Genomic DNA, 24,146 nt, shown 5'->3' with positions numbered 1-24,146 from the left:
CCCTGCAGTGCCTCTTTTACGCAAAGAGAAAAGGGAAAGGGTTGGGTAAGCATTCATCTGAGGACACCAGCCAAATGCTGAAAATGAACAAACTTCTTTAAAAATAAGTCTGAATTTCCTCTGAGAACATTTCTGTCCTGCCCGCTCCTCTGCCAACATCACTCAGGGTAGTTAACAACAGCCTGATGCTTCTGGGCTCACATTTCCGAAAGCTCTTAGCATCAGCCTAACTACTCCTGCTGAAGCCAACACTGGTCTTATCCTGTAGATTGCAGCAGACCGTAGTTAGGTTGAAACTGAGCACTCTTGGAAATGCAGTGCTGGGGATGGTGTTTGAAAGGTCAAAACTTGTAGTCCCTGAAGCTAGAAGAGGCTGGCATTTTCCACAGAGAAGATTGTTCTGCATCTCTTGGAAGCATCTTTCGGAGGGGAGCCTTACCCTGCTGCGTAAATATGCCTTCTGTCAAAAGTGATGCATGTGCAAAACTACATGCACAAAATGGTTTGCAGCACGTTCTCAGGAGTACAACTCAGGTTTCTGTCTCTGTTTCTATGCAGAGAAGCATATCAGTACAAGAATTAAAACATGCAATGAGGGGGGGAAAAAGAAAGAAATCTTGACAGTTTCATTAATTTCTACGCTGTTCTTGAAAATTCAGTTCTCTCTGTCTTAGAGCTTTACAAACCAAAACTAGAAAATAAAATGCTACTGAAAGCTGTGTAATTTACTCTCCCAGCTAGCCTGGTATAGACTTTTTGTGTTCTAGTTTTCTTAAACACAGATGCCGATGTAAAAATACTGCTGAACATTGCTAAAAGTTATTTTGCTGAAATTGTACCATTTTAAATTATGTAAAAAATGTAAGAAACTGAATCTTAAAAATACATACGGTATAGTAGTCAAACCATGGTGCTTCAGGGAAGTATACATCCACAGATCTTGCTCCCTGTAATTGTTATAAAGTGATTAAAGTATTTTTTCTTTTTGCATTTCTGATATTACATTAGGTTTATTATATTTCTGCATGGAAAGATGTATGCTGAATATTCTTATAACATCAAATCTTGGCTATTATCATAGCAGTGGACTAATGCTGGCTAATCTATAATGCTAAACAGACAAGCCTATCCTATTTGGTGGGTTTACTGCCATTCCATGGGATGAGTCAATGTTATGTGATTATTTCTAGTAAATAGCTCTATGTCTTGCAAATATAACTGGCCTAGGTGCACTCCTCTAACATCTGAGCAATCCCAGTGGGTCCTAGGGCAGCATTTGTAAGACATCTGACGATGGAGTGGGGGGACACCACGGGTCAGAGCCTCTTGCACCGTTCCTGATGCAGAAACAGGCAGAGAGTAAGGTCTGACAAGGAGGATACACAGATATTTGTCTTCTTGGCAACAGATTAAAGTTGCAGATAAATAATAATAAATAATATGCTGCTAATTGCGCAATTGCTGTACTTTGTTTTGCAGCATGTGTTGTATCATGTTGCTGCAGGGATGAAATCACACTAAAGGCACTTTGAATTAATAACTCCAGGAAATGCTGGAATCAAAACATACTTCCTTTTTTGTCATGAGCTGCTAATTCTCATGAACAGCTTAATTTTGATTCTCAACATAGATGTCTTCCCCTTTGCAGAATTATGGTTTACCCCTAAAGGTTTTACCCCAAGGGTCACCCCAGGAAGGAGGTAGAACATGAAAAGTAAAGGTGGAGGAGTTAAGGCTAAGTTACCATTTGACATTTTAGGGATTTTATATATACATATCTATATATCAATAAGAGTAAGAAATAAGTGGTTTATTAAAGTATGCAAATCTCACATTAGAATACAGGAATTGCTAAGCTGGAAATTTGTCTTGTCCTGTGGCCTGTCTCCCTCAGTGGGCAGTGCTAGGTGTTTCAGGCTAAGTGTTCTAGTGCTGCAGTAAGGAAGGTTGGGGTAGTTTGCTCTCACTTACTAGCTGTTTAACAAATAAGGGTAGGCTTAATCTATAAAACACCTTGAAAACTTGAAGGAAAAACCCTATAAAGTGAAGATGCCCCTCTCTCCATTATTTTTCTTCATTATTATGACAACCCTGGATATTCTGGTCTGCCGAGAAGTGTGTAATCACCACCTGAATCACGATAAGCCTTGCCTTTATGACTCCCTAAATAACAAGCCAGTGTGTAAGACAGTCCCCTATTTTCATTTTGATGGATGTCTCACTTGCTCGCACCCTAGGACTCAAGCAGCAAAGGGAAAGCTGTACCTGATCCATCTTCTCTAGACAAGTGGGTGCCATGCTGCAGTTTGACACAGTCACTGCTGGCCTGTAATGCCATGGTGAGGGGCTTAGAGCTCGCCTCTGCCCCCTGCCCTGCCAGCTGGCACAAGCTTTGGTTGCCACCTCTCTCCCACTGCAAGACTCAGCAACGTGTTGCCTCCAAAGTTCTGCTTCCCTCATCAGGCCACAGGCACCTGTCCTTACTTTTGTGCTGCAGTCCCCACTAAGAACCCCTTATCTAGCCCCCCTATCATTTTATATATCCTTATAATGTTCCCTTTCATTCACTTCTTTGCAGGAAGCCACCCCTGGCTTGTCACCCTCTCTTTGTGGGAAGGTTTCTCTCACATCTTTCATCATCTTGCTGGTCTGAGACCCTGTGAAATCTCCTTGTTAGTCATCAGCTATTAGAAGCCTGGGGGACTTTGAAGATGAAGGACTGACAAATGAAGTGCCTCAGTGGAGTCAGAATGGTTTTAGATGCAGGAATAAGAATTTCATTTTAATTCACAGAGGCACAAAGGCTCGTTAAAAAAAAAGGTGACTAAGAGTGGTCTGTTTATATGTTTGATCATCATCAATGTGTAGAAAATGTATCAGATATTCTGGCAGCATGCTGATCACAAACAGCTCTAGGATACATCACATGCACATATTTAGCTCGTTCAGACATATCTTCCTGGTGCTGTCAGCAGTCAGTGGTGGGGCAAGGAGAGAAACCTACCCTTACTCCAGCCAAGCAGTGAGAGGCCTCACCCCAGCACCATGCCCAGCACAGCCATACGAAAATGCTGCTTTTTAAAACCTTTCATATTGGCAACTAATATTGTCATTACTGTTTCCGTAATGACTGTGTTTGCCTCTGATGCTGGGAAACTCCTATCACAGCCCTAGAGATGCTGCAGCTCCAAAACGCTGTGGGTGAGTGGTAATATGGAAACCAGTTTGCTTTAATATCTGTGTGCTTCTTCCTAGCTCGACAACTACTGCTCTGTGTGTGTCCTTGGAGGGAGCTGTCAGCACAATAACAGGAGCACACAAGGAGCAGCATCCAGCCTGTTTACATCCATTCGGCACTTGGAGAAGCAGAGAAATGCTGTGCCCTTACTTTCATCCTCCCACTTCAAGCACTGGGCAGCTCTGTACTGTCTGCGCTGCTCAGAAATGCGCTCTGCAAGCTTTGACAGTGGAGGGAAGAAATGGGTGGATATGAGCAAACATGCCCTGAATGTCATCCAATGCCCTAAGCGCAGTTCATTTCTTTTATTCCAGTATGATGGCATTTTTTAATTACAGTACTTGCCTCTTGAAGAACAGGAGCAATCATAAAAGCAGGTCCCCAAAGGAAGGCAGTATCTATTCCATGAGTCTGCTGATCGGAAGTAAATCTAGTGTTGAAAGTGAGATACTCAGTGCTAAATCATATTTTTATAGAACTTGCAGAATATTTTGATATTACTCACTGCGACAAGAAATCTGCTTCCTCAAGGCATCCTTTAACACTGCCAAATATTTTTCCTGGTTGAGGGAATGCCAAAAGCTGGACAGAGGTTCAGAAATTACAGTAGCACATACCATACTGGAGTAGACCAGAACCTTCATAAAATGCTGGAGCTGATTTCTTTTCAGAATAGCAGCAGTGGGAAAGCAACTAACTAACCAAATTTTTGTCCAGTGGGTTGAGACTTCATTGAGAGAGCCAAAGAGCAGGATAGGGGCCAGGACCAGGAGACAGAACACAGAGGAATAAAACTGTACTCTAGGATCTAAAGCATTTGTGAAAATCCTTGGATTTGGCTTCCCTCACCTTTCACAGATTTACATTTGAAATCTTTTGCAGGACAAACAAAAAGCGACGTTCATACATATTGCGCTTTTTAGCTGCCTTTCCTGAATGGATTAAAACTTATAGAATTTAGTCCATTTTATTCAATGCATTAAAATCATCTTGGATTCTGATCATGGCCTCCAGAGTGCTCACAGTCCTGTTTGCCCTGCATCATCTGCCAGCTTGGGAAGAGATCTCTATTCCACCATGCATCAGCTAATGAAGATATTGAATAGCACCTGGCAAAGAGGAGAAATCCACCCCATCTCAGGAACTTCCACCCATCTGGCATAAAATCCTCAAGAATTTAAACAGGCTTTTAATCATTTGCAAGTCTATCTCTGAGGAATTTCATAATGGATCCTTGTTCCCTATTTAGCTCATAAGAACGTTATGTGGAGTGAGTCCCAAGCCCTCCTAAAATCAAGGTACCTTGTACCTACTGCTTTCTCCTGCTCCTTTGCCCCCTTTCCCATCCAACAGCCCTGCTGCCTTGTCAAAGATGGCAACTGGGCTGGTTTACCATCATTCGTTTTTGACAAATTCACATTGGCTGTTGCATATTAATGTATTATTCTCTCTCTACAAATTATTTGTTTAAAAATTTATTTACTGTGTCTGTTTAACTGACTTTGCAGCTGCCCCTGTCTAAAGACAGGTTTCTGTTGTACACTGGCCGGAGCAGAGTGGCTCAGTGTTGTTGTCCTGCTGACACCCTGCCTACTCAGGGCATTGACATACACTGCACTCAGCCCAGACTTAGAGAAATTACCCCAAATGAGCAAAACCACCTTGGCAATAAAGAGACATCTATTCGGTGTTCAGATTTCTAAAATATTGCAACTTTAGGGGAGTATGTGGAACTCGGGAAAAAATGTTCTTGAAGTCATGCTTCGGGCTCTGCCAGAAAGAAACCTCAATTTATTCAGAGTTTCTTTTTCTGTCAAAAACAGTAGCTCTTTTGGACACCTTAATCTTGGTCGTTATTGCATTTTGACATAACACTTTGTAAATATTTCAAGTGGGGTGTGGTTTTTTATTAATTAACTTGTCTTAAAGTTTTTGAAATATAAAATGTTTGTTTTTCTTGTCATATCAATAGCTTCTCTGTATTTTTAATTTTGCTGTAATAAAATTATAATACTGATTCAATATACTTTGTTGTAGCAGATTTCAGGAGAAAAAACTGATAAAGAAATTATGACAAAAGAGAAGTCAATCTTTTTTGCCTGTAGAAACAAGTGTCTCACCGTCTAACTCAGCACTATTTTCTCTTACAATTAGAGCAACCACGAGCACAAATTCAGCAAACAAAAGAACTTTCCTATTTTGAAAACATAAGCAATTAAGCCGTATCTGTGATCTACAAAAGGTGTTTAATTCTATCTAACTTCTTCCTGTGGTTAGATGCTGGCCTCTCTTCTGTCTTATTTTTCCCCTGTTTAGCCATTAAGCAGAGCTTTCCCTTCCAGTAATGGATTACCACCTCCTGGCCTTTTTGGACAGCTGAACTACTGGCGCCTCTATTTCACTGAATGAAAGCCTCAGAGGCACCTAAAATGCTTATAGGAATCTACTGGGATGTTGTTCTTGTTTGTTATTTGAAATGAGCACCTAAATATTTGAAATGAAATGAAAAATCTGAAATGACCACATGAAAAAGCTATTGCTTGGAGACTCCCTGCCCAGGCAGAGTTATTTTCACGGTGAGGCTTGTGAACTCATAACAGCTTCACCTGAAAAACTAGTGCAGCTTTTTTAACTCTCCTTTGTATTTGGTACAACTAAGGGAAAGGTTTGATGTAAAATTCCATCATCTGTACATTGAAAATTCTGTTTCATTTCTCTCTTTCTCTAAAACCCATATTTCTCCCCCTGTTAGCATCTGGGTCACCTTCTCTACTTGAGCAGACTCACTAAACCAATGAATATTAATTCGAAATAGTAAGAAATACTCATTAAGTAACAATAGTAACCAGAATTAACTAATAATAGTAAGAAATACTTTTAAGCCATTTTAGGATTTAGCTGTGGCAATATTAGCAAGGGATGTGCCCACTAGGATGGGACCTGGGTAGTGAAACAGTTTGTGCTGATCTCCTAATGCCTACACTCCCTATATGCATTTTAGAGGTTTTATTTCCTAGTAATTTCAGTCTGGTCCCACTGACTAAACTCCCATCAATGGCTGAGGCACACATTTCAGCTCAGTTTCACGCAACTGGTGCATCTGAGACTGCTCTACAATTCAAATCAAAGCAAATTTGGAAATTTGCTAATGTAGATGTGGCCCAAATAGAGTACAAGTATGCTGGGAATGGTCAGAAAGGCAGCTTTAACATCACTAAAGTAATTCTGTATTAGGCAGAGATTAACTAATATTAATGCCAAAATGAACTCAGTCATATCCAATATGAACTCAAATCTCATTAAGCAAAACTAGAGCTAAGATAAATACTTGAAATAGCATATAGCCCCTTGTAAGATATGAGTACCTATAAAACTTCTCCTTAATGTAATCCAGTTAGATAAGGTAGCAGAGTAGAAAGGGAAAGGGTACTGCTTTTAAAATTTATCAGTTAGCTATTATGCTGAGTAGGCAAAACAAGTTTTGTGCATATCGTTTCCATACTTGAATGGTCTGCACTTTAGTGTAATTGCAGTCTAATTTGCAAAAAAATACCTTACCCTTTAAGCAAAATTTTTTTACCTAAAGGGAAAAAGAACATTAAACAGTCCAGGACGTAGCCTGCACCAATGAGACTAAATTGTGTCAGAGCTTCAGGCAGGAGCCTTTCATATGTATTATTTGCACTCCTTTTGCTCAAGTCTTTTCATAAAGCATTCTGAAGTAAAAAATTTACCAAAAGCAGGTAAAAAGCTAATTAAAGATGCTGAGAGGGAAACTAAACACCACTTTGATTCCTGCTTCTTCCAAACAGAAAAAATGAGTTGTTCCAAAATCTGTTTTTCAGTCTGTATTTATTAATCTCGGGTTTGCACCTGCTTCCACACTCAAACATCTCTATCTCTGTTTTCTCTGTGCAATTTGTGGACACAGATGTAGGTTTCATACATAGCATGCAGATGCAAGTGCTAAATTGGAAAATGCAAATGCTGTTCATGATTGGAAAATGGAGACTTCTCTGTATGAGGCCTTCCTGGCACTCTGGACCAGAATACAGATTTCATAGATTTCATTCAAATACAGAAAATACAGGTATGTGATTCCTATTTTTAAAATAAAAGAGAACTGCATATTTGCCAAAGAAAAGAAATTTTCAGTATTATCCTTGCTTAGTTTGGTTTTTTTTCCACTGGAAACAAATATAGGTTATATTTTAATGAAAATCCATTGCATATGTTGTCATTTTTGTGCATATATTTGATTAGATGTCATTGCAAAACTGTTCTTTTTAAGAGAGAGCATGCAGTAGCATTACTGTGACTATTCTGATATCAACTAGTTTATACTAGTTTATACAGAAGCTCAACTACTTTTGTGAGTAAAATATGACAAAAAAAAGAGACTCCAAACTCACTCATGCATCAGTGACCGCACCACTGTGTTTCCGTGAACGTGAGACTCGAAGAACAAGGTGTATAAGTATGGCAGCAGTGAGTATCTGATCTGAAGCGTAGCGCGAGATATCTTGGCAAACTCTTCTCCAAACACCGCTGGGTCTTGTTCCTGTTAAGAAAGAGCTTTGATTTGTACTGAGCATTATAACTAGGGACTGCAAATTCAACAGAGGACCTGTGTGCAACTTAAGGAGAGCTGTGACTGACATAACGCTACAAAAATGAATGCTTGAATAAGCACTGATTTGCAAACTGGAAGATGTATTAAGAACAACATCCATTATCACTATACTAATATTTGTATAAAATTTTTCAATTTGAAAAATTCCAGTGAGTTCAGAGAGTTTATGCCCCACTGTGGTGTATGTGAGCCATCTGCAACCACCCCTAACCTCATGATGGTAGGGGAGCTGGGGTTTCATGTCTGTGCTTGGGAACAGACACTGTCTCTAGAAATTAATTTATCCCGGAGATGCAAACCTCTGGGACAGAAAAGGTGAAACACTGGAAAAAGGGAAGACTGATAATCTGCAAAACAAAGGCAAAAGCATAATTATGTTGGCTAAGAACATAAAGGCAAATCTATTTAAAGGAACAGTAAATTCATGGCCCTGCTGAAGCCAGCAGGAGTGACCGAAGTCACTGGATGCAGTGGGGAAAATATTTTATCTATATAAAGAAACTTGATTTCTCCTCCTGTGCCCACCATTTTAGGATGCCCTGGCTGAGGGGACACCCACTCATCAGCAGTGCCCCTCGCCTCCTTGCTGCCAAGGATACTCTTCTGGGAAAGAGGGCACTCATACTGGGTCCCACCATCAAGAGGGCAGGTCTAAGCAATCTGTCTACATTCGTTGGCTGCTTCTGATCTACTCCAAGGCAACCTTGACTCTCCCCTGTGATGAGGTGCGGAACATGCAGCCCCGGGCAATCCTGATATGGGAAAGAGTTATATCTCCTTTAATTCCTCCTGTCCGACCTCCTCCAGCACTAAACTGAGCCAGCTAACAACTCACATGACTCCGTTCCTCCTTCACCGAATTCTCCCATAATATTCAGTGTTCTCATTAAAGCTGAAGAATGTATGATGAATTCCAAGGATAATGAAACATAAAAGGTGCAGAAGTAACAAAGCTTTTTGTATTATCTAGTGCTTTTCAGACAAGAAAAGTATTAATTAAACCATTTGAAATCTCCAATGGATTAGGCAAAGTGGATATTTAAGATTTTATTTTAACACTAACTTAATATTAATTAAAATCAATATTTAAGTTAAATTTCTCCATTATTATGTTTATATCAGAATTAGTCACTGATAATATTCCCTGCTGGCTCTGAGCTCCAGACCATCCATCTATTATTTAAAAAATTGCACTATATTTTCACCAGTATTCTGACACTGTACAAACATTGCCTAAGTTCACAAAAAAACAGTCAGACTTCTTAGGTGACGCTGAGTCACCCAAAATGCCTTGTTCATTTCTTTCAGTGAACACAATGTTTTAAATGGATCCAAATAATCCAATAAAACCAAATGTATCTTCTGTTACTTCTGTCATTCACTCAACACTGAGTTGCAGCTCCTGTCACATAGACTCATTGCTCTTTTCCTGCTTATTAAATTGTGCATATGTGATTAATACCCACTCACCCAGGTCAGAAGTTGCTCAAAGGGCCAAGCAAACATATATAGATAAGGTACCTCTAATTTTAGTGGAGAGGTAAATAGAAAATATTTATCAACAGCAGCAGCTACCACCTCACAGACATTTGTTCTCCTAGAGAGAAATATCTCAGCATATCTCAGGGATCAACACAATAATTCTTGACCCTCTTAATGACAGCATTAGATACCTGCATTTGCCCAGCTGCTGAATGTCCGACATACTTTCATGCAGGGACAGGTCTTTCAGAGGGTTTAAATGTTGCAACATTTTGATGATGTAAATTCAAAGAAAACTGAAGGTTAGCTAATAACCTGAGGTTCAGCATTGCACGGATCAGTTTACAGAATTTAAAAAAAAAAAAAAAAAAGACATTTATGTAACTAGCAGAACCATTTCATCATGGCTGCAGATAAATGCAGCGTACTTACAAAGGCCACCAGACTTTCAGACTGTTCATAGTTAGAAACAACCTGATACTCTTTCTATCTGCAACAAGTCTTGAAAGGACTTTATGATAAGTCAAAGCCAGAGCATGGGTCCGGACTGAGACTGCACTTTTTCATCCTTCTCATGGGCTTATTGGCCTCTTTTAGTCTTTGCTGCTTCTTGGCTGATAATGCTATCCTTTTTGCTGGCTCTCCTTGGAGTTCTCACATGTTTGTCTGGGGTCTCTAACAGTGGTATTTGTCTGAAACTTGCTTTTAAACAGCAAGGATGGTATATAATGACCTCTCTCCCTTTCCTGCAATACCTGTTATTGTTACAGAAGTACTACAACAAAAATTGAAGTAAACAAGGTAGTAGAAAGATGTGCTGACACTCACTGGCTCTTAAATAAAACTGGGCTTCAGTAGGTAAAAGATGGAGGGGATGAATCTTACCAACAGCATGGGAAGACCATTTTCTGTTCATTCAAAGCACACAGTACACATTTCTGCATGGCTTTCAGATGATAGATACTACATATTTTTCAGCATTCTTATGTCACCTTTATGTTATGGATGGGAAAAATTGACACCTCACCATGTAATTCCTGCCTTCAGTTCAGCACTCCTTTTCACCTGCCGCTCCAGTTTACCCGAGAATGGCAGGTTAATTTCTGAGAAAGTAATACAAATCACTGTCATCGTTACTGTAATCATAGACTACAGCTTTGTGTAACTTCGTTTACTTACGCTGTTTCCCTCTGCATTGTGGTTTCTGGAAAATGGATAGAAAGAGCCAAGCTGCATCCAGCGCAAGCAGAGTTCGTAGGTAGTGTTATAGTTAAACCCACAGATATCAGCACCAATCTAAAGAAAAAATAAAATCATTGGATAAGTGTTTATGATTATGACTGAGGCCTAAAAATGAGAAACTACAGAAGGTTGTTAATAAAAATAATTTTCAGAAAGAGATACCGATTTCTGATGACTTTATAAAAATGCTCCATAATGATACAAATTTTTCTGGGATGGAGATTGTACTAGCTACTAGACCATTATTAACATCGCTGCGGAAGATCTGACAATATTTCAATAATTCTACAAATTCTTTACCCTGGCTTGCAAAACCAGAAATATATGGAGGGACCTCAATGATAGAATACCTAATATAAAGAGATCAGTTTTGGATGGCATGCAGTGATTTAATCTGTATCTAGCAGTGCTATTTTTGTTTCTCTTCAGCCAGCCAAGATTGATGACATTTAGCTTTTTTTAATCTGCAGTTCCTTATGCTGTGGAGGCCGTTACTGCTGGCTGTCTCAAGCAGCTTATTTCAGAAAATATTTGAGTTAATTTAAAGTGATATTGTGTATGAGCCAGCAACGGTCTGAAGGACACTGGACTTACATAGGGGATGCCAAAGAGGTTGAATTCTAGGATTCCAATGATTGAGTAGTGCATGTCCTTCCACTGAGAGAAGTTGTCACCCAGCCAGTGACCCCCATGCTTCCCACTGCCAACGAACGTAGACCGACTCAAGACAAACGCTCGCTTTCCAGTTGCCTGCTGGACAACACTGCGAAGAAATGCAACAAGATCATTAAAAATAAGAATGGTAACTGAAAGAGTCATATGATCTACCTGAGTTTTCAGGCACAGTTTTATCTGAAGGGGTGTTATTCAGGAAACAATTATGAAGGTCCCAAGTCACATGAAAATGTAACTGTAAAACTACAAATAATGGGCAGTTTTACTCAGTGGCCAAACTATAAAAACTAAAATCTATTTGATCCACAAAACAATTTGTTTCAGGTATTTTTAGTCTTCCTAAAAAATAATTTCTGTTTAATTTATTCTCAACAGTGTCTCGAACTGAAAAATTGAAACATTTTCTGTATTAGTACATTTAATTTAGTGTCCTACAGGTTCCTATAAAACAGTATAATATGTATTTTTTCCAATATAGGATTTATTTAGAGATTTGTATTGGCAAATAAATTCCAATATCCTGAAATTAAAAGTAAAACAAAAAACCAAAACATCAAAACAATATCTGAACATCTTAAAAAAAGAAATAATCAATATAGAAATCAAAAATGTAGACATTCAAAATGTCACCCCATTCTTGTAGTATTTCCTCTGATTTCCTGTCACTGTTTGATAGATGAGGTTTCATTACAGAATTAGTGGTGTAATGAATTTTTCCTTGCCTTTTAAAAATAATTTTGCTGCATCACCAGAAAATCAAGGAAGTGCAATATGCCTTATTAACAAATCTGTTACAAAATTCCTCAACATAGAGTAATCTCTGTAAGTAATTACATATTTCAAGAACTCTGCTTTAATACGATTAAGGCAACACAACTTAGATTCTCTGGGAAATCCTAGAGTGAAATATTAATCATGTTGTTCACCATTCACCTCCTTCTCCCTTTCTTTAATGAGATTTGATCAAGAGCTCTTTCATCCGTATTCATAATGGCCAATATTCGATATTGGTTCTGTAATGGCACAGAGCCTTTAAAATGCTTCAACATTTGTTTCTGAAGCAAAACACCCAACAGCTTTCATGCAAGCCTAAACATATTAACTTTATAGGCCAAATGAAGCAAGAGGTGCAATTCTTGAACCACGGGGAACCTGCTGGTTCTGGGTTGTAGGTGCACTGATGGGCCCAATAACTGCACAAGACTCCATGTGCTTTGTATAAATGGCATTTTGGAGCCATTTCATGGATGTCCTGAGTATGAGTCCTCCCCCTCTGGCTGTGCAGCACAAGTCTTTGGCTTCATTTGCAAATGCAGGCACAAATGAGAGCCACATTGGATCAACTCAGCTATGACCCAGAGCTGCATAAACAATGTGCAACAAGTAATTTATTGAATAAATTTCAGTATATTGTGAACCATTGCTGAACAGGTCCTAATGTTGTCAAATGTATTTGTTGATTGAAATTATTTACAGAATATCATATGCAAATAACTCTTGGTGTTAAGCTATGCACAATCTGATTGCTGCTAGTTCATGTATCCAAATTCAAGCCATTTGACATGGGTCAGATGACACTTTTCCTATTCTCTGGCTGGTTTTTTAAATTGTTTTTTATACGATTATGAACTTGTCATTTGTTTTCAGCCAATATCCTGTTAAATATTCCTGTCAGTAATTTAATTTAGTATATTATTTCTGAAGACCAAATGCAGAAAGGGTATACAACTAGCCTTGAAAACAAATGAGTTTGAGAAAACCAAATGAATATGTATGAAAAATTCTTCTCCAAAGTTTCCTAGCCTCTGCTTATGCTTTTGGTGGTGTTCTCCAGCCTTGAAGGACTCTCTACATTTGGCTGAATAAAATATGTGTTTCTTTTGAACGGAGCCCTGGAAGCCAGCGTTGCAGGAATGGGGAAGGTTCACAGCCTTGGGGGAGTCTGCAAGGAGCCATGCAGCAGTAACCATCCCAACAGTGTTGGTCTGGGTTAGTGCGGCCAGGACGGTGTGCATGTCGAAGGGGCTGGGGCATATATGCCAGCACACAGAGCTTTTCCTGCTAAATTCACAGGGTCTGTCTCAGGCAATTGGTTTTGCTGGCACAAAGCCTGAAAAAAACTGAAAAAAACCAGCTCAAGAAGATAGGCAAATCCAAAGTCTCTATTCGAATAGTGTTTAAAGGCAGTGCATGGTTATGTGGACCCCAGTGTGAAGAGGACAAATACCCCTGGAGAGACCAGTGATGGGAGGATCTTTGCTGAAATTGGGGTATAGGGGCTCAAAACCCATGCTAAATCCCATAGCTGGGCTGGGTGGTCCAGGGTTTGATGGCTTTCTGCTCCTTCTCTCAAAAGCTGGACTACTCTTCAGCCAGGCCCATAAGAGCTGGCAAACTGCTTCTGGCTCGTTTAGCCATGTCCTCTGGATGATATCACAATACAACTGCTGAAAATGAGTGCTAAATACTGAAATAAGCCAGCACAAGGACCCCTGCTTTGGCACTTATACAGTGGTATTAAATTTATTCATGTTTAAACTCAATCTCTGCTGGAAAAGACATGGTTTTCCCATTTGATTTAATCCAACAGTTAGCTTTCCACTGTCGCTCCAGCTACACAGCAACCATCCGCCTGCGTAAGCTAGTTTTGAGTGTTACCCAGCTGCAAAATGAATTTTGCAGTAGCCGGCAGCAACCGTGCTGCAATGCAGCTCTGCCCTCCTGGACTGACTGAACCCCAAGCCAAAATGCGAAACACTGCCTGACAGGAACCAGAGGCAGCTCCAGAAGCAGCCTGGGGAGCTGCGTGGTTTGGATCCTTAACTGGCAGCAACAGAAACTCCTCTGCTTGGGCCATGGTAATGAAGGGATGGAAAAATTCCCCTGACACCACACAGGCTGCTTCTGCAGCAGCTGCACGTGAGCAGCCCTAACAGAGGATAGGAACATCGTGCTCTAGTTATACAAAAGCAGCAGCTGAAAAGTTAGACCCTACAAGTAGATCCTGATTTTAGCTAAGAAAAGTAAAATTGGAAAATATTCTGTTTCTTCTTCCAAGATTCTCTTTTCTTGAAAATTCTTACTAAATGACAAGCAGTAAAATGAAGCATGGGGCTGTTTCTTATTAGATACTATTACAGATTTCCCAGGTAACATCAGCAGCTTTTAAAATGTATTTCAATCATCTGAAATCTGCTTAGAAATACTTAGAAAACTTACTGAAAAGTTGGCGCTGTCTGTGACCAGCCAAAGAGAGAGTGTGTGTTATAATGATCTCCAAGGTAAGTCTTTGAGTCGGGACACAATGTCTTTTGTGCCAGGGAACGATCAGAAATGCCTGAGAATGATACAAAACACTATAAAATTATATATATCACCATTCAAATCTCTTCATATTTCTACTCATTTAGGGGTGAAAACACCAAAGCATTTGGGAAAAGGAAAAACTGAAGAAGTGCTGGACCTGCCCTGATTAAAGGTTAGCATGTAGCCATGAATACCTGCTTGCAGACAGACACATGTGACCTCAGGAGGGTGAGAGGACTGAGTAAACACTGCTAATTAATTTCAAGTTTTATGTCCAATAATTCAAAACATCTGTATAGATATCATGTATTCAGTAATAAGCAGAAAGAAAATTTCTGCATTGTTGAATTAAGAATATACCTACATATTCTTTTACATAGTGACAAATTTTATTTAAGTGCTAAAATGTCGCAAGAAAAAAAAAACAAAACCAGAAATTCAGATGCCCAGGGAACTTGTATGGTTTTGTGAAATCACAGGACCTCGGTTTGTGTATCACTCAGCTGCAGATATAGGTAGGGAGCACAATTCTGCCCTGTCATAGCAAAATTCACACCTAAACTCAACTCTGGCCCCTCTCTTCCTCTGAGGCATCTATGACTAAAAGGCAGCAAGAGTAATGGCACGTCCCCAAGCAGCTTTGTGAGCAATGAGTTGGAGATTGCAGGGGAGGAAAAAGCATGAGGTGCAGCAGTTCACAGGGTGTCATCTGCTATGGCCCGATACACTGCACAGAAGAGAGCAAGGACAGATTATAATTCACAGGCAGATGGATTATCCAGTAACTCTTTCTATCAGCAGATCACAGGCAGTGGAGGCAGCGGTAGATTTTTGCTTTCAATAATAGTCAGGGGTAGCCCTGACACCTCTGGCACAGCACCGGTTTTGCTGAGCCAAGGGGAAGCAATATGAAACACAAATTGGCTGCACAGATGCTGCCTGGTCTTTGATCCCATACTAACGAGATGCTGGCAAAGCCCATTTGGTGCAGAAAATGTGATTCTCATCCTCTGCAGGTAACCTCCATGGAAATGCCAGGTAAAGTTCAGCAGGAATGGGGCAGGTCAGAGGTTTGGTTTACACAAGATATTTATTTTTAGAGATCGAGTTGAATATGTTGTAAATTCCTCTCAAAAAAAGAAAGAAGGTATCTTTTCAAATATTCTTCTTTCGCATGCTGAATTAGGTGCATGCACTATTGCAAATATTTCTCTGTGAGCAAGCAATCTCATTGCTTAATCGCGCTTCACTGTATTTTGCAGTTCATTACTACCAAGTGCATTTCTCTGTACCTGAAACTCCATTAGCCTTTCTGCTCTGCTGTGCCACCACAGCTGGAATCCTCGTATTTGGATCTTCAGACACAAAGACTCCAGTGAGACTGATCTTCATCAGAAATAATTTATAGGCAATTTCCAAGTAACTTTGACTGATATGGCTTTGAAGAAGACACTAAGGTTCTGGGGAAAGTCACACTTAATGTCCCAGTGGCACTTAATTATTAGCCCCATAAAATTAAGGCGGGATATGAAAGAAAATGCTGCCACATTAGTCATATTTTCATGCTTCATTCTTATTCTGAGTATTTTGTATTCTGCTTCAGTAATACTGATTATTTTACAACTACATATTAATCTTCAGTATAAAGTGTTTTATAGAAAATCGATTTGAAGGACATCTGGTTTTAGAAGTTCAAACCAGGGTTACATGTAATCGTGGTTATAATTTAGATAAGGAAGCTGAAGGCTACATTGACAAAAAGCCTGAGGTGCTGAGACTGGGACTTGCACAGATTCAGTCACCTAAGACAACAGTGAGCCCCCAAAACCCTGCCAGCCGCAGGAAGGTCCTAATGTCTTGTTGGACTAAGCTGCTTAGGTCCCACCTCACGCCTATACCAGTCAAGAGTTTAGACAGCCAAGGACATGCACAGTGTTTGGCATAAAGTGGAATGTAAAAGAAAGCCCTTAAACACTGGTTGAAAACAGGTCTCCTACACCTTGGAAAAAATGCCTTAGAATCCTGTGTGCAGAAGGGAGACCAACACTGTGTGTTGAAGTAGATGCATACATGCACAAGAAGGAGCAAGTCAGAGAGACACCAGGCTCAAAATACACCTGTCTTCAGTGTCCTTTGTTGTCCTTACATGTCATGTAGATATCTAGGTCTCTAAGTCTGATTCCTCTATAATAGCTCAGACTTCAACGCTAGATATTGCAAAGCTCAGCTTCATTGCTCAGAAGTCTCTTAGTCCTTTATTTGTGAGAGTAAAGCGAGCTCTGCTGTTCTGGCCATCTTCCCTAAAGTGTCACACCTTTTTTTGCAGCTCTGAATGCTGACACAAATGGAGATAATTTAAGCCAAAGGTGAAAATGTCTCATCAGTTCCTGGGCTTTGGTCAATGACAAGACCCACAGGGCCAGTATACAACAGTTACAATCAGTGGTTTCCCCGTGAAGAGAGAAAACATCAAAATCATAATTAAAAGTTCTGCTTCTGGTTTCAATAATTTACAAATTTTTATAATATTTTGTCATGCTTTTGTTATGTTTATGTTTCTCTTGTATTCAGAGTAAAAAGAAATGAGATTTAGTAAATAAAATTAAGAATTCACATGACAATACAACAGCCTGAAGGGAAAAGGGGACATTTACAATACTTCACTGTCAATAACTCACTTATGTATCAACTTCCTGCTGCATATTAGCATTACTCGGGCAGCCAGGCTTTCCTGGGGAAATGTTGGCTGGATTAATTGCCAGGACCACTGGCACTAATTGTAAGTGCTCATGGCTTCCTGGGGAAGAATGAGTATGTCATTAACTCAGCTACTGGAAGAGGTATTCCCATTCTTATCAGTCTCGCATAGGCTTGGGCATTTTTAAACTTATTTTTAGCTCATTTTTAGCTCATTTCTAGTAAGGCAAAGAAAAATTCTTTCCTAAGAGGAAGAAAAGATATTGAATTAAGGCATCAGGGAGATGCCATCTTCCCTGTCATGGTTTGTGGAGAAGACAAAGATTGCCCATCCCAGGGACTAGCAGTGGTGATGGTAAGGCAGAGGGTTACTCCTTCCATGAATCTGTAGCTGACATAGTATATAGGTATCTTGCCCTTTCTCCGATGCAGACCAGTTGCTCAGAGAATGGCAGGGAAGGGTGTTTTTTTCAGCCCCATTACAAGGCAACCCCAGTGACAGAGGAAAGTGGTTTATGTTTGATAGTCCACCAAGGCTGAGCCAATGATCTCTTGAACAAATATGTAACTGAATGCACAGAACAGTCAGGGAAAGATGGAAAATGAGAGGATGGAATTTTTTCTAAGAAATAACCTATCCAGGATTTAAAAAAAAAAAAAAAAAAAAAAAAGTATTATCAAGGAAACTTTACTTACTAGGAACATAAGGAGGGTTATTGATATCATTAACAGCACATCCAGGATACTGGCCTCTTAAGAAATTGGACGGTTCATTCATATCCTGTAATAAAGAGAGTAAGACACACATTAAAAGCCTCATTTTCTTTTTTTGAAAGAAAGGAGGGCAAATATAATGAGACATACAATCCAGATACCATCATAGTCAAGGACATCCTTCAACTCCAAACACATCTGGGTCCACCACTCAACTGTCCTGGGGTTGGTGTAGTCAGGAAACACCGAGTCTCCAGGGGGCCAGGCCTAGAGTTCACACAGGTATAATGCCTGGTTATCTTCTCATTTCTGTTATACAGCTGCTTTATCACTTTGAAGCAGCACTAGACGAAATGCATGAGAGAATTTAATAAGCCAACCTTTCCAACAGCAGGAGTCACACCATCAGAGTTGTTCACCCAGATTCCCATTTCCTTTCCAAGATCATAAGGCCTATAAGTGCCCGGTTCTTCGTCCTTAGCTATGAAAGGGTCCTGAAAACAGTGATTACACCTCCATTATTGAAATCCCAAAGGTAACTATTACTTTTCTATTTGTATATTCTAGAAAAATGTGGATAATGTTCTTAATGCAGACTGCAATAATACTGGAAGAAAACAACATTAAAATTTAATAAGGGTTGAGAGCACATAATTTAGGAAAAGTCATTAAAGATATGTCATGAATATTTCTTGTATAACGCAAAAGTGATGTGAAATTATTAAATACCCTCATGTTTATTTTTTACAAGACATTCTATGTTCAAATTATTTCAGAGAGGCACTAGATTTTACTTTCCCTCCTGCCAGGGTGTCTGCTTGGCAGTGTGGGGTGCCACGCTGGGCATTCCCACACTTGGACACCTTGGTTTCCTCCAAGCAATCCTCATTCCAGATGCCTCAACATCAGCAACTCAATGCTGGAATAACTGAAACTTCTCCAGGGGCTTGAAGCTGGGACACATCCAACCTCAAAAGGACCTCCCTTCAGATCCAAGGTGTTTTATGCCAGTCTGGTGCAGAGTAACCCAACTCATGCATGCCTGCAGAGCCATACATCTCTCTTCTCCCCAGGCATGATGACCACAGCATTTTACACCCTGTAGCTCATCCTTGCTCCCCCTTTCACTGCTTGGGGTGGTCACCACCTCCCACTGTTGTCAGTGGCATTGATACCACCAGCTTCTCTACCACCAGCCTCAGGATAACCATTGGTAGCCACCAAGCTCATCGAAAGGGAGCCTCATCTGCTCCTGGGGAACATGGTGGCCCACCATGCCAGTGAGTAATAAAGTTAGGAATACTTTGAGATACCAGTGAATGAAGAGATATTATTCAACTCTGCTCAGCAGTCAACTGTGACTAACAGGAGATAAGTGCGCTTTGCAATATGTCCCTAATTGGGAGCAGCTATCTGCTTTGTGTTATTTAGAACAGAGGAAGATTGCAGCCATTTTAGAAGGGAATTCTTTACCTTTCTCTAAGAAAATGTTATTCCCTCAGGTTCTGCTTAAGGCAAAACCCTTCAGTTATGAAACACAATGGATAAAAATACCACTGAAACGATTCTTCCATTTATTTATAGCTTATGCAATAATTTAAGTGAACTTTAATTAAAATGTGATAGAAGTGTAACTAACGAACTTCTTAAGAACAAAAAATATCTGATCCCAAATAGCAAATTTCTTTAAAGGCATGTTTTAAAGCTCGTTTTGATACCTGAATTAATTGCCTGATTTACTTGTAAACCCTCTGATAGCTATAGCCCTACTGAGGAAAGTATATTCTTCCATATCTTGAAAACAAAAGCCCTGCTAAATCCCTACCTTAAGTGCAAAGTTCTGTTCAACTTTATCTAGCTCCAGTGTCACCTCCATAAAGAGTATAAACGTTCAACACATTTTTAACTTGTTTAATAGTTCAGCTTTGGAAAAGAGAAAACTGTCCATCTGCAATAATTATCTTATAATTGTGGAAAAGATGTTTCTCAAGGGACTTGAAGGCTGGAAGAAGTCAGCTTAATTAGATACTCCTAATCCAAATTTCTGGTTTCCTTTAGCTGAAAGGTTATTCCAGTGCATAAATCTAATATATTATGCAGGTTTAGTATCATCCTAAAGAGAGCAAAACCCTACCGTGCATTCACAGGTTGTTTGTGGGGGAGGAAGTTCAATGTCTATTAAATCTTCCCTAACTCATCTTTTTAGCAGTTCTTGGAGAGGAGGTGCTGAGTATCCTTAACTCTAGCTGACTGCCCTGAGCCCTGGGGGCACCCAGCACTTGTCCAGACCAACACACTTCCACCTATGGCCCCAAACATAGATTTTGACGCATATCCATAAAAACTCGTCTCTAGAATGTCAGCATCTACAGCTCATAGAGATGGACTTTAAAAAGTTAAAGCTATCAAGTGTTATTTTGAATCATGAGCATGTTGCTATTGACTTTTAAGCAATTTGTCACTCATGTCATTCCCAGCTGTTTCTATTTTTAGTATGATTTAATGGAAGGTATACAAGGTCTTTCATTAAAGCTCCTCTTCTCTAATAATGTTTATCATTTTACATTGTAGTCATTACTTTTAGAACTTCTTTCTCTGTTTCTAAATAATATATTTGTTCTGACTCAGCTGAAGTATGCACATTATTCAGTGCAATAATGATGACAAAGTACTGACACTCTTAGACAAAATTTCCATCAAGTAGTGGCACCTTCTGAAGGAGATCAGGAGAGAGAAGTGCTGAATGCCTTTAGAGACTCCGGTAATGGGGCTATACTGCTATCAAGGTGACCGTAGGCACGGAGGATTCTCAGCATTGGATGCAAGTGTGGGGACTGGACTTCCTAATGGTGAGGCACCAATCACCCCAGCGGTGGCGGCACAGATGAGTTCACGGTCCTGTCCTCAGGCAGGTTACCAGTGTTAATACTGCTGGCTGGCAGGATCTGCACTTTGTGACCATAGCAGTCTGAGATGAGGAGGACTGAACCCATCTCCCCCAAATCCATTTACTAGAGGTTTTACATGACACTAAGTGACAGCAATCAGAGCCCGTTCCCTGAAATCATCACGAGGGAGACAACAATCTGCTACGCTTGGGGAACTCATTACTGTCACTACCCAAAGGGAATCTAAATAGAAAATTTTTCTTTTGGTATCAAACTGGATTACACTTGCCTTGACTGTAGTTATCATGGCTTTGCTGTCACTTGGGAATGAAACCCTTCATACTGTTCCAGGTCCTGACTCAACTTATCGGAATGTTTTATATCACTAAAGAATGCTAATAGTCGCAGTCTGACAGAAATATCAGCAACCGTAATAAAGTGAAAATAGAAAACTTCACTACCAGTGCAACCTATACTTCCCATTAGCTTTTAAAAAATGAAACACAAACTGGATCATCTTTTGTTCTTTTTCACAAGTTTATCTAAAGAACTAGAGCAGAAGACAGTCCTCAGTTACAGGTCAGTGGAAGGAGGAAAGAAGGGCTCCCTATCTAGATTCCCATTAGCTCGTTGCATGAATTAAGAATTGTTGTTATATTCTTTGCATCTGCCTAACAGCTTAATTTAGATTTACATAGCAACAGCTCGTTGCACTGCTCTAGCATGCACCATCTGAGAAACTGAAAGGTCTTCAAAAATGTTTAAAAAAAAGTAAGAAGATAACACAGCTCACCCACTAAATGATGACTGCTTGCCTGTAGTTTCCTACCCAGCAGCAAGTGCAAAACAACTGGAGGCATCCTAACTGATGAAAAAGAGGTGACTACCACGTACTTGCTGAAAGGCAAGAGTATGCACAGGAAGAGCTGCCCCAAACTTATGGTATTTTGCTAATACACTCATGTCTAGCAAACTTTTTTGAGATAAACCAATAAATAGGCAAGTGGTATTTAATGTTACAGCTCTAAGAAGTTAGATAATTTTTAGAGCAGTATTGAGGATACAGGGAGCCTAAACTGCCTAATAGTTGGAAAGAGCACTCAGCCCTGACAGCACATGTGCTCATCTACCGCTTAGTTAGTTATTTACAATGATGTATCCAGTTAATTTTGCACTGTTTTGTCTTGAAGTTGCTCTCTATCAGAGTGACTGTTACTGTTTAAACTCTGTGCCTTGGACCTCCACTGATGGAATCTGTTTTCACTGCTGCACCCTGGAGCTTCTCATGATCTACAACTGCAGAAGAACTGGGAGCTTCATGGGAATGTATCTTTGAGGACAAATTGGTGGCAAATGACAGTAGCTATATAGGCTGCTATTTCCATTATCTAATTGATGACTTGGTCTGTGTGGTTTTGTTTGCGATTCCTAGCAGCGAATGCAATTATAGTACAACGAAGTGAAGATTAGGCCAATAATAAATACAGAGCAGGTACTTTTTATGAAACTACAAAAAAAACCCAGCAGACTGAAGAACAGCAAACCTCATAACTGTATTTTAAAAAGAAAACACTGATATGGGTAGTCCGTCCTCAGTCATATGCTAAACTTTACAACAAATTGTGGAGGAAAAAATAAGGACAAGGAGACACTTCTGACTTGATCTATGCATTTGAAAAGATAATGTGATTTTTAGATGAGGTAACTGCAGTAGCTCTCGACTCCAGTAAACATCTGATACACGACCACAAGTCAGAGGAACTGTCCCACAATTTAGGACTCTGCTTTTCACTCTCTTTTCCCACAAACATTTGACAGGACCCCCATGAAAAGATGAGGAACGTGCTTATTTTAAAAGGACTGGATCACCTTAGGGCCCAAACATTAGTGGCCTGTCCACTATGATTCAGCTGGATTAATGGGTCTCCTTACAGGTATGTATGAGCCATCAACATAATGTAGGTAAATATGATGCAGGGTTTTGTCATACGAGACAATTTCTAGCAGAAAGAAGGAAATATTTTTGCAATTCTCAAAACACTGTGGGGGCATCATCTGGAGTGCCATTAAATCCAGTTATGTGCTACACAGGCAAATGCATTTAAACTGGGGCACATGTGGAGGGAGAGCTACTACAATGAGATCTGAAGACCTCACCTGATAAAAAGATAATAAAATACTTAAGTTTGTTTAGCCTAGCAAAAAAGGCTGAGGGATGTACACTTGTTCATTGTATCAAGAAAGAAAGTAGAAGGATGAGAGACTGGCAGTTTGAGGTAAATAAGAATAGTAGCACCCAAATGAAAGGCGTAAACCGACCATTTAGGCTGGAAAATAGAAGACTGCAATTAGAGCACAAAGTCCTGAGAGGGACTCTGGGACTGTCTCCTCCTTGCCCCGTGGGCCAGCTCAGCCTGAGCCATCCCTGATGCATGTCAGACCTGTCTGCAACACCCGCTTAGGGAGGGACCCCTGGCCATGAGCAGCCAGCTCCCTGCTCGACTCGCCTTGCAGACAGGCAGCTTTATCCTAATGTCTACCTTAAATCTTTTCTGCTGCAATTTAAAGCACTTTTCTTATCCTGTCCCTAGAGGTTATGGAGAACAAATGACACCTCTCTTCTCTGTGGCAATGCTTCACACCCTGTGGGCACTGCTCCAGGTCTCAACATTCGTAAGCCTTCCCACCTCGACCCTCCCCAGGTGGTGTGACTGTCCCAGCCTGCCCTGGGAGTGCAGCCCTCCCAGTACTGCACTGCTGGCGGGCCCTGGACAGCAAGGTCTTATGCATCTATCAAGGATTTTTATTTAATTTCTTAATTTATTAATCTTTTAAATTTAAATTTCAGTTTAATTGGTCTCCAATTTCCTTGCCACCATTGACACTCACTTAGCTATTGTGACAAAGAGTAATTTCAGAGCGAGGCCATATATAGGGACTTGCTGGAGAGAAACAGCAAACTTTGTTGGAAAAAATTGACAGGGAAACATGGAAAACTCCAATTTCCACTTCTGCCCAAATTAATGCATTCGGTCATATATGAATTTTAGTTACAGGTTCCACATACATTTTTCACAAATTTTCATGCAAACAAACATCTCTCACATTAATTTAGATAAAAAGTAAATATAATGCAATGTGAATTGTAGTTATTAGCTTTCCAGACTGATTATGAATAGATTTTTTCCACTATTCAGCTATTTCTGTGTGCATATTACACTCATTTGTTCATTTTCAGGAAAAGAATTTCATGAAAGCAATCCTATCTCAA

The 24,146-nt window shown here is 39.9% G+C and overlaps 1 protein-coding gene and 1 long non-coding RNA gene across 2 annotated transcripts; both read right to left on the bottom strand.

Moving 5' to 3' along the window:
• Positions 1-929: 929 nt before the first annotated feature.
• Positions 930-7,791, bottom strand: LOC141943675 (uncharacterized). The gene is made up of 3 exons (XR_012629031.1): positions 7,651-7,791; positions 3,580-3,668; positions 930-943 (listed from the first exon to the last, which is right to left on the bottom strand). It is a non-coding gene; the product is annotated as an uncharacterized LOC141943675 (long non-coding RNA).
• Positions 7,792-9,976: 2,185 nt separating this feature from the next.
• LOC141944130 (lysosomal alpha-glucosidase-like) lies at positions 9,977-19,863 on the bottom strand. The gene is made up of 8 exons (XM_074870238.1): positions 19,813-19,863; positions 18,368-18,481; positions 18,138-18,254; positions 17,970-18,054; positions 14,490-14,607; positions 11,190-11,358; positions 10,533-10,649; positions 9,977-10,108 (listed from the first exon to the last, which is right to left on the bottom strand). Exons 1-8 carry the CDS (start codon positions 19,861-19,863, stop codon positions 9,977-9,979), a joined length of 903 nt encoding a protein of 300 aa, XP_074726339.1.
• Positions 19,864-24,146: the final 4,283 nt, after the last annotated feature.

The sequence above is a fragment of the Strix uralensis genome, chromosome 5, assembly GCF_047716275.1.
Source record: "Strix uralensis isolate ZFMK-TIS-50842 chromosome 5, bStrUra1, whole genome shotgun sequence".
Taxonomy (NCBI): domain Eukaryota; kingdom Metazoa; phylum Chordata; class Aves; order Strigiformes; family Strigidae; genus Strix; species Strix uralensis.
Note: the sequence above shows the minus strand (reverse complement) of the source record. Positions and strands in the feature narration are given on the sequence as shown.

Bases quoted from the DNA above. Each gene is read 5' to 3' on its own strand.
- LOC141944130 (XM_074870238.1), bottom strand. From the start codon at position 19,863: ATGGAGGTGACACTGGAGCTAGATAAAGTTGAACAGAACTTTGCACTT. The intron at 18,055-18,137 runs GTATGTCTCATT...TCTTTATTACAG, and splicing joins ACTATGATGGTATCTGGATT to GATATGAATGAACCGTCCAA. The intron at 10,650-11,189 runs GTAAGTCCAGTG...TTTTTTCTTTAG, and splicing joins ACCTCTTTGGCATCCCCTAT to ATTGGTGCTGATATCTGTGG.